Source organism: Terrapene carolina, unplaced genomic scaffold, assembly GCF_002925995.2.
Source record: "Terrapene carolina triunguis isolate 2854851 unplaced genomic scaffold, T_m_triunguis-2.0 Scaffold198, whole genome shotgun sequence".
In the NCBI taxonomy this organism is placed as follows: Eukaryota; Metazoa; Chordata; order Testudines; family Emydidae; genus Terrapene; species Terrapene triunguis.
In genome coordinates this window covers 3,732,397-3,746,799 of record NW_020664549.1, presented here as the reverse complement: position 1 = coordinate 3,746,799, position 14,403 = coordinate 3,732,397, and the positions used below count along the sequence as shown (strand labels likewise).

The 14,403-nt window shown below is 47.2% G+C and overlaps 2 protein-coding genes across 2 annotated transcripts in view; both read right to left on the bottom strand.

Moving 5' to 3' along the window:
* Positions 1–206: 206 nt before the first annotated feature.
* On the bottom strand, positions 207–7,592 carry LOC112109563 (gastricsin-like). Its single transcript, XM_024204129.1, has 9 exons — positions 7,537–7,592; positions 7,078–7,231; positions 6,349–6,466; positions 5,514–5,632; positions 4,343–4,542; positions 4,024–4,146; positions 3,258–3,402; positions 684–782; positions 207–359 (listed from the first exon to the last, which is right to left on the bottom strand). The coding sequence occupies exons 1-9, from the start codon at positions 7,590–7,592 to the stop codon at positions 207–209; spliced, it is 1,167 nt and encodes a 388-aa protein (XP_024059897.1).
* A 4,118-nt stretch (positions 7,593–11,710) lies between these two features.
* LOC113407127 (gastricsin-like) overlaps positions 11,711–14,403 on the bottom strand; it is an 8,181-nt gene continuing 5,488 nt past the window's right edge. Inside the window, exons 6-9 of the mRNA XM_026655210.1 lie at positions 13,390–13,512; positions 12,617–12,764; positions 12,064–12,162; positions 11,711–11,866 (exon numbers count right to left, since the gene is read on the bottom strand). Of these exons, the coding sequence (XP_026510995.1) occupies positions 11,711–11,866; positions 12,064–12,162; positions 12,617–12,764; positions 13,390–13,512 (526 nt within the window). The remainder of the gene's footprint in view (positions 11,867–12,063; positions 12,163–12,616; positions 12,765–13,389; positions 13,513–14,403) is intronic.

The following is a 14,403-nucleotide window of genomic DNA, read 5'->3' as shown; positions in this document are numbered from 1 at the left end:
CTCTTTGCAGTTTATTCGCAATAATACATTTAGAGAGCACTGATTGTTACCCACAAGCCAAAAGCAAGCTACGGCTATATGCGAGGTACATTAAGAATGATTCAATTTGTCCATACGAACTCAGCCTGATTCCAACAGTGTCCAGGAGAGAAGATTTAGACAGGAAAGGGAATGTCTTCATCCAGTTCTGGTGAGGCCTGGTTTGGCTAGGCTGATGGGGCAAAGCCCACTCTGTTGTTAGCCATATCAAAGACAGAATAATATTCCCTAAGGAAGATGTTACCCAGGATCCAGATTGGCTGCTCATTCTGAGAAGATACGTAAGTGGTCTCAACCGCAACTCTGCAGTAGCCATTGTTCTGTAAGAGGGAAAAAGAGATAGACACGTCTCTAGGGCTGTGTAGGCTGCACTCTCAAGTGCCAGTGGAATTTTTAGGAGCTTCGCAATGGTTTTGATGGGAGCAGGAGCAGACCCCCATAAGCTCGCATTGTTGGAACACAAACACCCCATCGTTTTTTGAGTGCTGTTAGAAATGACAGGCAAACAGAGCTGCAGTGTGGTGGGGTGGAGGGGGAAAGGTCTCTGCCTTTGCACAGAAGCTCTGACTCCCTATTGGGAAACCATGCATGGTTCATTGTCACTATAAGATAGAAGTTGGGTTTGCCTTTAAAGTAATACATACGTTGAGGATGTAGACGGAGGGGGGCAGCGGGAACTCGGATCCGTTGATGATGAAGGTGATGGTCGGCATGTTCTGGACGTTGCTGCAGTCAGCCACGTACTGTGGAAGAAAAGAACAAGAGGGGGTTAAGACAGTAACAACCTAGAGCAGAGGCTGCTCCCAACAGAGGAGAATGGCCACTATATGGTATCTACCGTTCCACCCAGCTGAGGGTAGAAGTTAGAGCTGGGAGAAGCGTTTTGCTGAAAAATGCAGTTTCAGGTGGACCAAAACTATTCGTGAACTTGACCTGATAGTTTCAGCTGTGGAAAGTTTTTCAGGGCCAGGAAACCATGTGCCAATGCTCAGACATGTGTTCCCTCTTTATAACTTTTAGCCCCATGGTGAAGGCCCTTTCCTGGGTGGTGGGAAATTTACATTCAAATCCCCACCCAGTACCACGGACTAGAACTCAGATCTCTCCTGTGTCAAGTGAGTGCTCTAATCACCAGGCTATTGCGGGGTGTGTTTCTCTCAGTCTCTCCTGTTGAAGCTGTTCCATTTCAACATGAGAATCAGGCAGAGAACGATTTAAATCTCTTTGGCACTATAAATATTTAAGCTTTTATACAAAGGGGAACAAGCTTCAACAGAAGCGATCAGGAGCAACCCAGCCCTGTGAACCTGTGACTTGACTCACCCCTATACTAAACGAGCCTTGATCAGCCACTAAAATTGAGAAAAAATTACTCCAGTGCTTAAGGCATCCCCACCTCAGGAATGCCCCTACCAAGAGTTGTAACACCAAGGGCTGTAAAGTAGAGACACCCAGGCGCTGGGAAGTTTTAGGGAGGATACAGAAAGACCCCAACAAATGGTGAAATAGATCAGATAAGCTCTGACCAGAGAATTTATGCTGACCATCTGCACGAACAAAGAAGGTCATAAATAAGTGACAATTCGGGCATGAAAGATAAAGCGCAAAAAAGATTTGAGCAGGGAGGAGGAAACATAGGTGCCAGTGCACGACAGGCTACATTTTGCTACCTAGGGGGATCGAATAATGTTCTAGGTTTAGTGAAGTTAAAGGCGGTCGCTAGTTTTACCTATATAATGCGAATAAAAAGCAATGCTCTTTGGGAACCAGAGCTAGAACTCTGACTCCTCTGCACGACCGTGACGTGCAGAGCCATCAACCGGCACCCCCCGAGTGAATCCTGACTGGGTGAAGTTTGTCTGTATATTGGGAGTGGTGAGCATAAGAGCTTGGCTTGGCATATGTGTTCTCTGTACGTTGCTAATAAATAGACGTTCAGAGCACAGCTGTGTAAGGCTCTTCACTGGGAAAAGCTCCCGCAGACCCGTGTGGCCCTGAGCACCGTGGGTAAGGGCGGGTACTTCAATTGACCAGGTTTTCCTTGAGCCCCGTGAGTAAGGGTAGGTGCTTTACCTCCTAAGCCCTCAGTAGGGAAAAGGTGGGGATACCTAAATTAACCGGGTCACGCCGTGAGCCCTCGGTAGCATATAGGCGCAGTCAGGGCCGGCTCCAGGCACCAGCGAAGGAAGCAGGTGCTTGGGGCGTCCAATGGAGAGGGGCAGCACGTCCAGGTCTTCGGTGGCAATTCGGCAGCGGGTCCCTCAGTCCCTCTCGGAGCGAAGGACCCGCCGCTGAATTGACACTGAAGAATGAAGCAGCGCGGTAGAGCTGCCGCCGAAGTGCCGCCGATCGCGGCTTTATCTTTTTTTTTTTTTTTTCCCCCCGCTTCGCCGCTTGGGGTAGCAAAAAAGCTGGAGCTGGCCCTGGGCGCAGTGGCCTAGATTTTTGCAGGTAACAGCCCAGAATAGCCTGGCGGTTAGAGCACTCCCCTGGGAGAGATGAAAATCTGATTTCAAGTCCCTGCTCCAGAGCAGCGATTCAGACCTGGGGCTCTCCCATTCCCTAACCATGGGGCTATAGGTTATGAAGGGAAACGCTCACACCAGGTTTGATGGCCTGACATGAACTTTACCAATCTGCTGAAAAATGACAACCATTTTTGGAACAGAACCAAATCTTTCCCCCGAATTTTTGGTTGTCTGGAGAAACTGCAAAACCAGTTATTCACACTGCTCTAGTAGAAACCCCTCTGCAGCACTCTGCCATTACATGGGCAGCAATTCACCAGCCTCGCACATGCTCTTCTGCCTGACGTGTGGCCACCCGCAATGGTACGCCCACTCGGCTTGCCTCAGATCTCATGCTGACTTTACACTGAAACAGCTCTTCAGGGAGTGTAAGTCAACGTCGCTCCAGAACTATGCCCATTTACACCAACTAATGATCTGGCCCAATTGCTTCTGATTTACACTGGGGAAAGGGAGATCAGAAGCTCTCTCCCCAAACTCAGGGGACACTTTCTGTTCCCCAGATGTAGTTAATGCTGTCACCAGCTTTAAACTTCTGGTTTAAATCCCTGAGCTCCTCTAGGAACCCTTGTATGATCACCCAAAAGCCCATCAGTCTCATCTTCTTGTGTCTTGGATTCCTCGTGTCAGGCATTGCAAAATCCCTCACAGATGTCCTCGGCAGCACGGCAAGGCACCTGTTGCTCCTACCTCTCCATTGGATTCCTGAGCACCCAAGGCCTGCAGGAAGTCCCCTATGTACTGCTCTGGGATGGTGAGCAGAAACGTCCCGGTGTCCACAATGCCCTGGCAGCCTTGACTGCACCAGCCAGTCGCCTGCTGTCCAATAGCAAACCTAAGGAGGGAAACCCAACAGACTTCACTGTGCACGTCTGTCAGCCACGAGAATGCCTCTGATGCAGGCTGAGCCAAGAGCACAAGGCTTCAGATACTCCGTAACGTGCAGTTCAGTGACCCGTATTCTATAGAGCCAAGCACTGTCACTGGCCCCGATTCAGCAAAGGACGGCTGCACATGCTTAACTTTCAGTGCTTGCTTATCTCCCTCTCTCTTCAGCAAAGCACTTAAGCATGCCCCTATCTCTAAGTAGCTGCTTCAGGACTTAAGACGTGTTTAAAAGTAAAGCTTAAGAGCTTTGCTGAATTGGGGCCTACGATGGGCGCTTTTAGCATTACTTGAACCAAAACCCTGGATTCAAAGTCTTTTGAGTGTGTCTGAAATCCAGACCCAACCTTTATCCTGGGTCAAGATCAGACCTTGTGTAAGTAATAATCTCTCTAGGCTAGCTAGAGAATGAGACAAAATTCCTCCTTTGTTCAGCCTCCAGCACAGAAAAGTTGAGTTCACCAAAGGCAGCTGACTTCACTAATTGCAGCTGGAAATACTGCCCATGGACAATAAGGAGGAAAGACTCACGCCCACGTTAATAAAGGGGGGGGTTGCAAACAAAACTTACTCTTCAATACCAATCTTCCAGTAAACTTCTTGGGTAACAGGTACCCAGGTAATCTGGCCAGAGAACAGCTGGGTGTCAATGCCACCCAAGATTACTTCCCCTCCGTAATCATACGTTGGTTGCCTGGAAACACAAATAATTAAAATATCAGACAGGGATCAGATTCTGCCCTGTGGAGCATGGGGCGTAAAATACATGTGCATGGGGGTCTGGGTGATGGATCGACAGTAAGAAGACTAAGGGGTAAATATATGGTGAGAGAGAGAGATGGAAATATAGACCGAAAATACATAGGAGGGGTGAGAGAGAGAGATCTTACCGTGAGAAATAGAAACTGAATATGGGTTCAGTAAGCTGGCCCTGCTGCAGCATCTCCTGCATAAGTGTCCTGTACCCCGGTATGGCTACGGGAGGATAAGCCATTCCCAAAATCCCATCAAAATACGTATAATAGAAGGGGCTGCTAGGCTCATCCTGACTCAGACCAAATTCCTGGTGCTCAATGGCGATGTTCTGGATCTACCGGGGAAGAAAACCATTGCTCTCAGCTAGAATTTTATTCTAAAAGTTGACAACGAAAACAAGTAACCATTTCATTCTCAAAGGTGGTTGACGCTCAAGACAGTCCGATAAAGCACATCATTAGGGTTAGATGCCGATCTAATGCTTCTCTAAGCAGCTGCATATACTCCATATGGGGTGGGAGTCAGTTGAGACAGTGTCTCAATCAGAGAAGAAAATTCAAGGCACAGCAAAATTGGAGCAAAATAAAAAACCCCATAGCCATAGAATTTGTGCCTAGTAATGGTCAGTATAGCTAGTGTTATTCCTAACTGACCTATGCACTGGTTAACTCAAGGCTTGTCTACACGAGAAAGTTGCATGAGTTTAACTTAAACCATTTTTTAAACCAGTTCAGCTAAACTGGTGCAAACTCCTTTGTAGAAGCTCTTCTCTCGATTTAAGAGTGGCTTTATGTCACTTTGCTTAAAGAAGCTAACCCACTCTTATGTTCCTGATCAACTTCAATGACACCAAAATAAGCCACTCAAAACAACACAAGGGCATCCACACCGGGGTTTGCACCGATTTTACTAAATCGGTTTAAACCCACATCTTAAGTTAAAACTGGTGCAAGTTTCTCATGTACACAAGCCCTTATTATGTCCTGTATTAACAGGGTCTAATTAACAACATAAAAATCATATGTACAGGACCAAATTCACTGCTGGTGTCACAACACGGATGCCAGTGGAATTTAGCTCATAAAGTGTCCTCAGATAAATGTCTCCAAGCCCACTGCAGTTAAACTAGAAAGACGGATCACGTATTCCTGCTGCTATGTGGGGTACACGCTTCAGTAAATTGCATTCAAAACAAGACTTTATTATCCACAACCCCACATGTTTTTAATCCCAATGCCCTCTGACAGTGCCAGAGACACAGCTCAAATGACAACGCGTGATGGGGGTGGCGCAAATTTCACTTACTGTCACCGTGTCGTAACCTAAAACCACAGTCAGGTCTCCAAACCCATAGTCCAGGGTGTAGGTCACTCCAATGTCGGAAAAGGTGGATGACTGGTTGGGGTTGAACCTTGCATGATTGGCTAGATTAAAAACAAGATTGCAACATCATGGTCATTCTCTTTGGTGGCTGCAATGTGATTTGAGCCGGTCCCATTCAACTGCAGACTGAGTGCCCTGACGAGGCAGCATTTCCCCAACAGCTGACGTGGAGTGAAAGAACAGGACCAAGAGTCAGCCCGGGAGTTCTTATATGGCAGAGCAAAGCACTGATATTAAGCCAGATAACCTCAAACAGACTTTTTTTAATGCCCATCTTCTTTATTTACCTATCTTGTACCTGTAACCATAACATTTAAGAATTATGGACCATATCCTCAACTGGTATAAATAAGTGTCGCTCTATTGAAGTCAATTTATACCAGCTAAAGCTCTGGGTAATAGTTATGCCATTCATAGCATTTGTTGACTCCCAGCATGACTGCTTAAACTTTAGTATACACACTACAGTATTCTACAGTGCAGTCTCTCAGCTGTAGAGTTCTGGACTACCACTTTAGAATACTGTAGTACCTTTTATAAGGAAAGAGCGATCCATACGGTATTCAAGGCTTAGAAAAGAGCTCTAGGAGACTAGCAGATATCTTAGTATGACATTCACAAATACTGTCTGAGAGGATCATTTTTGATTTGGAAGATGCTGCATCTTCTTGCCTAGTTGGAATTTGACTCCGCTTCTCAGGAGCAATGCGCCCAGGACATGCATCTACTGAATAGTTAACAGCTGAGCAGTACTCACAGCAGGCCTCAGTCTGGCAGTATGTAGATGGAACCCACAGGTTGGAGGAGCCGGTGTCGAAGAGAACCAAGAAGTTCTGGGGCGGAGTTCCAATGCTGATCTCTCCAAAGTAGAAGGACTGCAAAGAGAGAAGACGTGTGGGCAGGGGGATTCCTTTGTGCTCTTAATCAGATTCCAACATTTTGACTTCTCTAGCATCTTCCATCTGAAGATGCCAAAGGTCTTTACAGCCTTTAAGGAATTAAGCTCCACAGGGGTGGTCCATTATTTTGCATATGGGGGAATTGAGGTATGAAGAAAAGTGACTTGCCCAATTCACCCAGCAAGTCAGTCGCAGAGACAAGAACAGAACTGTGACTTCTCGACTCCCAGTCCTGCACTAGAACCGTACGCCAAGTCTCTGGAGAAGACACATTATGTGTCCCAGGGAATACAAAGCAAACACTTGAGAGTGATAAAGTGGGAGTGGGAGGAAGCAGGGCAACCTAGACTCTGCTTTTTCTCCAAATGGAAATACAATTGGAAGCAGAACTTGTGTGTTCATTGTATTCCGTTAGATCTTTTTCATCCAAACCACTTCAAAATAGTTACAGATTTCCAAGGACTGAAAAGAGGGATCTATTGACTTGTGACCACAGAAGTACACAGATTGACTAGGTAATAGGGAAGGAAAGAAGGCTAGCAAGACTACATAAATAAAGGAGACAGGGAGAAAGCCTTAATACTCACATCCAGGTAGTTGGCTATTGGTACATCAGCGACATTGTAATTATTGAAGTGGTACTTCCTGGCAGGATCAACTTTGTGATGCTTCAGAAAATCCTCCAGAACTCCTTTCTCCTTCATCACCTCTCGCATAGACTTTCCTTTCTTCAGAGTGACTCTGCACAGAACAAGAGCAGCTCAGGAAATGGTTCGTCCTCCCAAGCATCTCTCATGTTGTTCCTCTCTGTATCCTGCCATAATGCCGTTCCTTCCTCTTAAGTACCTCTTACAGATCAGTGTGTTATCACTCAAAGTGAGAACGCCTGAGCAGAGGCAGAAATATATTTACAAATATCATACAATTAATAGTACTTTGTAAGGAACATAAGGACATAACTTAGCAGAATACAGAAATGCTGATTTATTTACTATGTGGGTACTTCTACGCACTCCTCACTACAATATCTGTTCTGGAATACTCACTTCACCAGCCCTTCTGAGAGCTGGAGACAAACCAGAGCCAGGATGAGCCACTTCATGGTGCTCGATTTCTCCACCAAGCAGCTCCTGATCAGAACACGTCGGTCACTGCCACAAAACTAGGCTGACGCATCTAATCTACAATCCCTACTTTTATATCCTGGGCACTGCCCCCTGCTCCATTATCTGCTGGCACCCAAATTCCCATATCACGGTGCTCACCCAGCGTCAACACTTGGTGTATTTTATTTCTCCGTGAAGTATGAAGATGTTTGTTTCTTTTGTTGGGTGCTGAGATTGTAAAGCAATTAGCACTTTTGACAGCAAGATCAAACAATTAAGATCTGCTCAGAAGCAAACCTCTGCTCACAACAAAAGAAAGGTGTTGTCAAAATGTCAACACACTGGAGCGTTATCTGTTTGCTTCGAAACTTCCCTGCCAAAAATGAAGAAATCCATCGCTGGCTGCAATGAATGGAAATTTGATACAGTTCTCTCTTTTTGACCCTAGTGGTTAGCCAAAATTCAAGGCCTAGCTGATTGTTTTGCTTAGGAGAAGAAAGTCATGTTAGAGTCAGATATTTCTTTGATGCAATCTGGTTCACTTACAAAGACCGTACAAAGTCCTGTTTCCCTGAAAACAACAGGAATCAAACATCAGGAGAAAGTTTCTTTCTCACAGTTCCAAGCCCCTTTCTAGCTAGCACTTAGCCCCAAAATCTCCCTCTTTCTAGGCTGTGTCTCAGAGCCACGCTCCCAGGCCTTTCCTGAATTTGTTTCTGTGGTGTTTCTCTTCTTCCCTCACACACACAGACACACCACTCCAGTCCAATCGATCCCCCGGTCCTGAGTTTATCGGATCACAGTTAGAGCTGTGTGAATAACTGATTTTTTAGATCATTGGATGTACCCAAAAAAATATTTTGGGTCAAAGTGCATTGTTCAACCCAAAACAAAGCCTTTGGTTTTGCTTTTGAGCTTTTTTTTTTTTTGAAATAAAAACAAACAAACTAGGAGTACATTTCTAAACAAAATTTGTTGTGAATCACTCAAAAAGCTTCATTTATAAAATGTCATAACTAAACACTCGTTTTTGTTTGTTTTTTCAACTGAAACAATTTGGTGAGTTTGAAACAAATTTTCAAAACGTTTTGGTTTTGAAACAAATCTGCATTTTTTGTGGAAAAATTCCAGCCAAAAAATTCTGCTCTGCTGTGATCGCAACAGAACTCCCTTTGGGCCTCAAAGCTGGTTCCTACTCCCGTCTTGCCTGTGGTTTTGCTTTGGGCGGAGGCTTCTATTGTGTCAGCTATTTATCCCTTAAAGGAGGTCCATTCTGTTTTACATTTATCCTGAATGAAAGACCGCTGTTTATGCCTACCAGCCTTACTCTTGTTAAACCAACCGATGAAAGAGTTGCTGAGATTATGGAAATTCTGTTAAGTCACTGCTCCCCAACACTTCCGAAAGCAAATATAAGACATAAAAGCAAAAATTGTGCTTAATGATGGGCGCTCATCCACTAACCTTTTGTGATATGGCCAAAAGATAGAGGAAGAGCTGCAACAGTTACAGGATGCTGAAATTGTATCCAAGGTTAACTGCAGTGAATGGAGCACCCTTATAGCGTCAGTAGGAAAAGAATGGGGCTGTCGGTCTTTACAATGATTTCAAGGTAACACACATGAAAGCAAAAACTTCACCAGGGGGCAATGCCTAAATTTTTTCAAGCTCATCCACTACCGTTTGCGATACAGCCAGGGACAGAGATATCACTTACTGGGCTCTGGAAATCTATCCAAGGTTAGCTGGAGTGAATGCAGCACCCTTATAGTGGCCGTTTCAAGGATCCCATAAAGTAGGGTGACCAGATAGCAACTGTGAAAAAACAGGACAGGCGGTGGGGGGGGGGAGGGCGGAAATAGGCACCTATATAAGAAAAAGTCCCAAAAAACGGGACTGTCCCTATAAAAACGGGACATCTGGTTACCCTACCATAAAGCCGGTATTGCATGCGGATCAGCTTACTTTACATGGAAGAGAGATTATATTTGCCTCATTAGCTGTGAAGAGCATTTCTCCACGATCAACCTTGTCCAACCCTGTCTCCAAATTAACAGACACAAAGGCTTACTCCAATCTAACAGGCTAGTGTTTGGAATAGTTTGTGCACCTGCTATTTGCCAGTGAGCCATGGGCTGTGTATCATAGGGCATTCCTGGCACTCGGTTTTACTAAGACAATATACTAGTCCTGGCGATAGTTATGAAGAGCATTTTGAGACCCTCCAAAAGGTACTTGTGAGGCTGGCTGGGCAGGGGCTTAGAGCAAACAAGGGGAAATGTGAACTTTTCACAGAGTCACGTACATCTTGTGGCCACTGACCAAGACAGATTGCATAGATCCCAAGAGAAAGCTGAAGCTGTCCTTAGCACGACCCAGCCACAAAACGTGCCCTACAGTTACATGCCTTCTGGGGCCTGGTCATTTAGTACCATCGGTTCTTACTAGAGCTGGTGGGAAATAATTTGTCTGAACCATTTCCCAAGAAAAATGCCCTTTTTGCAAAGCCATGGGAAAATTTCAGGTTTTGCCAAAAAAATGTCAACTCCCTGTCAGGAAAGTCAAAGTGACAGCTCCCAGGCAGGCAGGCTGTGGCGCTCTTGTCAATTTCACTTCTGCCTGCCTGCAGCTGGAGGGGGCCTGGAGACTGAGCACCCAGGCTTTCTGCCCCGCCAGTCCCGGAGCTGGGTGGGGAGGCTAAGCTGCAGTCAGGATCCTTGTCTTCTATTCACAAAAGTCGAAAGAGGAGGCTGCAGGGTTGCCCACCCTCCAGGATCATCCCAGAGTCTCCAGGAATTAAAGATGAAACTTTAATTACAGATTATGTCAGGTGATGAAGCCTCCAGGAAGACATCCAGCCAAAACTGGCAACCCTAGGCAGCTGTGAGGGTAAATTAAGTAAGGAGGAAAGTGTTCCTATCCCCATATGGCAGAGAGGGAAAGTGACTTGCTCTCTGTCACATCAAATGTCAGCAGTAGAGCCAGGACTGGAATTCTGGAGCACCGTTACCCCAAGGCAGGATACGAGCGACTCCCACTGATTGCAGCTGACAGCACTGTACCTGAGAGCAAAATTTGGCCCCTAGATTTGCCCGTGCTCAGAGTAGCTCATCAGGAGTGGCTAGATGTTTCTGCCCATGAGTTCAATGTCCCATTGACATCAACTCGGATTCTGTAGCAGAAGATTAAGGGCCAACAAGCCCCACCTCCAGGGTGTTGAAATGTGCCAGGTTCCCTAGAGTTCCACCTTCCTGGTTCCGTTGGCTCTTTGGTGAAATCGGACCAGATCTGTGAAATGTTGTGGTCTTGCTGAATTGGCAAATTGTTGAATTGGAAGTTTTTCTGACCAGCTGTAGTCTTCAGTTAACAGATGGGTAAACTGAGGCCCACAGCAGGGAAGTGACTTGCCTGAGTTCAGATAGGGATTCAGCGGCACGGTCAGGAATGGAACCAGCACTCACGATTCTCAGGCCTTTGCCATAACCACCAAACATTCTTATCAACCTTATCTTAACTAAAGGAGGGACGATCATTTTCTAAGTGACCAGGGTTCTGCTTAAACCTCACCCTCCCTGGGCCTCTGCTTCCACATCTCAGAGTGCTTTGAGATCTACAGATTAAAAGAGATGCATATTATCAAGCCACTAGTCCCAACAAAGGAAGGGAAGGTGTAGTGAGCCAGGTAGTGTTTAAACTTGGAGCTGCAGCATGACTATCCTACAACACCATGTTAAGTGTGGGTGGTATTTAAATGAAATTCCTGTGGTTGGTTTAGCTTTAAATTGGCCCCTACTCAGAGCAGCTGCATGTTTCTGCCCAGGACATACTGCTTTGATGCCATGCTTCCCTCAGCCAGGTGTTTATTTTGCACCAAGAGATCAAACCAAAACACATGTGCTTCATGTTTTTAATGCCTTTTATTTATTTGCAGTCACCTTCGAAGGGGAGCCCAGAATTCACCGGAGAGAGGCTTCAGAAATTTGCAAAAGTTCAGTACACAGAGACGTTCAAAATCCTTGGCAAGAGGCATGAGGGGGCCAGAGTGTCACAGCCCAGCAGGTTGGAGCAGAGGCAGGAGACAGTTCGGAGCAGCGTGGAAGACAGTCGATGGCACTTACGCTGCTGGGGCAAAGCCCACCTGACTCTTGCCTACATCATAAACAGAGTAATATGCCCTGAGGAAGACGTCACCCAGGATCCAGAGGGGCTGCCCGTTCGGGGATGGCAGGTAAGTGGGTGAGATGCCCACAACGCACTCGGTGCTTTTGCTCTGTTGAGAAGAAGATAGAAAGCTGAGTTAAAGCCCTTTGGTTTGGAAGCTCTGGTCATACCCCGTCACATGGATAACACAAGTACGGATGTGCCCAGCAGACCCATATCAAATATACAGCTCTCCGGGAGCCCACCCAGAGGAGACTATGCAAGTAGAGGAAGGTGAGGATAGCGCACTGCGATGAGAATCCATACCGGGAGCACGTAGGCAGAGGGGCTCAGCGGGAAGCTGGTTCCACTGATGGTGAAGGAGATGGTAGGCATGCTGTCAATGCTGCTGCAGCTAACCATGTACTGTGGAAAGAGGAAGCAAGAGCAGGTTTGCGTACTATGTACAGCCACTGCAGACAAAATGCTACATCCCATGGGACTCTCGAACCCCGCACTTCTCCACACAGACTGCCTTCCATCAGCCTGGGAAAGCTCTTTATAACAATCACATGGAAAAGGAAGGAAGTCAAATGCTTTACTACAGTTGAAAGGCCTCAACACCCTGAACAAGCAGAGATTATTAGGTCCACCTTACAGATGGGCAAACAGGCACAAAAAAGGTTAAATGAGTTGCCCAAGACCCAACTGAGAGTGAGTGGCAGATCCAAGAATAGAATAGTCCAGACAACCAGTCACCTGCTTTAACAACTAGACCACACTTTCTCTAAGCTGCTTCACCTAACAGAAACCTGCTTAGCAGCAAGGTTCTTCCCCTCTTCCACTTTTAAGCCTCCCGGTGGCCAGCTGTTCTCCATACCTCTCCATCGCTGTTCTCCTGAGCGCCAATGTCCTCCATCAACTGCGAAAAAACCGCCTGTGGAGCAGTGAGGAGGGAAGTTCCAGTGTCCACAATCCCCTGGCAGCCACTGCTACACCAGCCAGTGGACTGTCCGGCAACAGAGAAACTAAGGGAACAGAACACAGGACACTTCAGCAGGAAAATTCCGCAGCGATGTACCCATCTCTTGCGTGATGAACCAAGAACATGGGGGTGCTGCCATTAGAGATGTTAGAGCCACTGTTTTGTGTTCTCGTGGCATCTCTGGAACTTTTTAAGTTTGGGTTATTTAAGGTCCCACAGAGACTCAGGGGCAGAGTCTGGAGTAGAACCCAGGAGCCGAGTCAGGAGTAGGAGCCAGGAGTCCAGGTCTTGGCTCCCAGAGTCCTCTGTCTGATCACGGAGGACAGGTTAAGGCTATTAGCCAAGATGGTCAGGGATGCAACCCACCCCATGCTCTGGGTGTCCTTAGCCACAGCTTGCCATAAGCTGGGAGTGGACAACAGGGAATGGTTCACTCAGTGATTGTCCTGTACTGTTCATTCCCGCTGAAGCACCTGGCATTGGCCACAGTTGGAAGACAGGCTAGATGGACCATTCATCTGATCCAGTGTGGCCATTCTTATGTTTGTTATTATGATCAAACATGTTCCAAAGCCCACTGAAATTAATGGAAGGACTCCCACTGATTATGATGGGCTCAGAATCAGGCCCTACATTCCTACAAAAAATACCAATGACAACAACCTTACCCTTCAATTCCAATTTGCCAATAAGCATCCTGGGTGACAGGCGTCCAGACAATCTGACCAGAGTACAAATTGGAGTCAATCCCTCCAAAGAGAAGTTCACCACCATCCTGAACGCCCTCTTGCCTAAACAAACGCACAGGAGAGAAAGCGCCTGGTTATTTATAGCCATCTCCGGAGTCCAAAGATAGACTGTGACTGGAACATCCAGGATCCTAGCTGGAGTTATAGCACAAAAACCTTCTCAGAGATAGACCAAGAACCCTGGTGACAATGGGGGGTGGGGGAAATCAAGCTTATGAGGAGCTTTCGATCATCATGCACCAGACACATTGGTGCTGTGACACCTGCCCGTTCATCCAGTGAGCTGCAAACCTGGGCAGTCCCCAAATACGACGACGGCGGGTGGGTGCCAGTGAGTTTGCAATGGGGTGTTTCAGAAAAGCCTCATCTACTGTTTGGAGGAAATGAATCATCTTGTAACAAGGGTGGAGTTGTCAATCTAGTGCCCGGCGTTCAAAGGTGCCATGGAGGTAACTGTGGGTACTCGGCATCTGGGAAAAAGCTGGCACGGAGTGTCCAGAGCAAATCATAGAATCATAGGATTGGAAGGGACCTCAAGAGGGCATCGAGTCCAGTCCCCTGCACTCGTGGCAGGATTAATTATCTAGACCAGGGGTCTCAAACACGCGGCACATCCCACACCCCTCCCGCACTCCAACCCCCTGCCCTGAGCCCCCTGCCACACCTCAACCCCCTGCCCTGAGCCCCCTGCCACACCCCAACCCCCTGCCCTGAGCCCCCTGCCACATCCTGCACCCCAACCCGCTGCCCTGAGCTCCCTGCCACATCCCGCACCCCAACCCGCTGCCCTGAGCCCCCTGCCACACCCCAACCCCCTGCCCTGAGCCCCCTGCCACATCCCACACCCCAACCCCCTGCCACATCCCACACCCCTCCCGCACCCCAACCCCCTGCCCTGAGCCCCCTGCCACATCCCGCACCCCAACCCCCTGC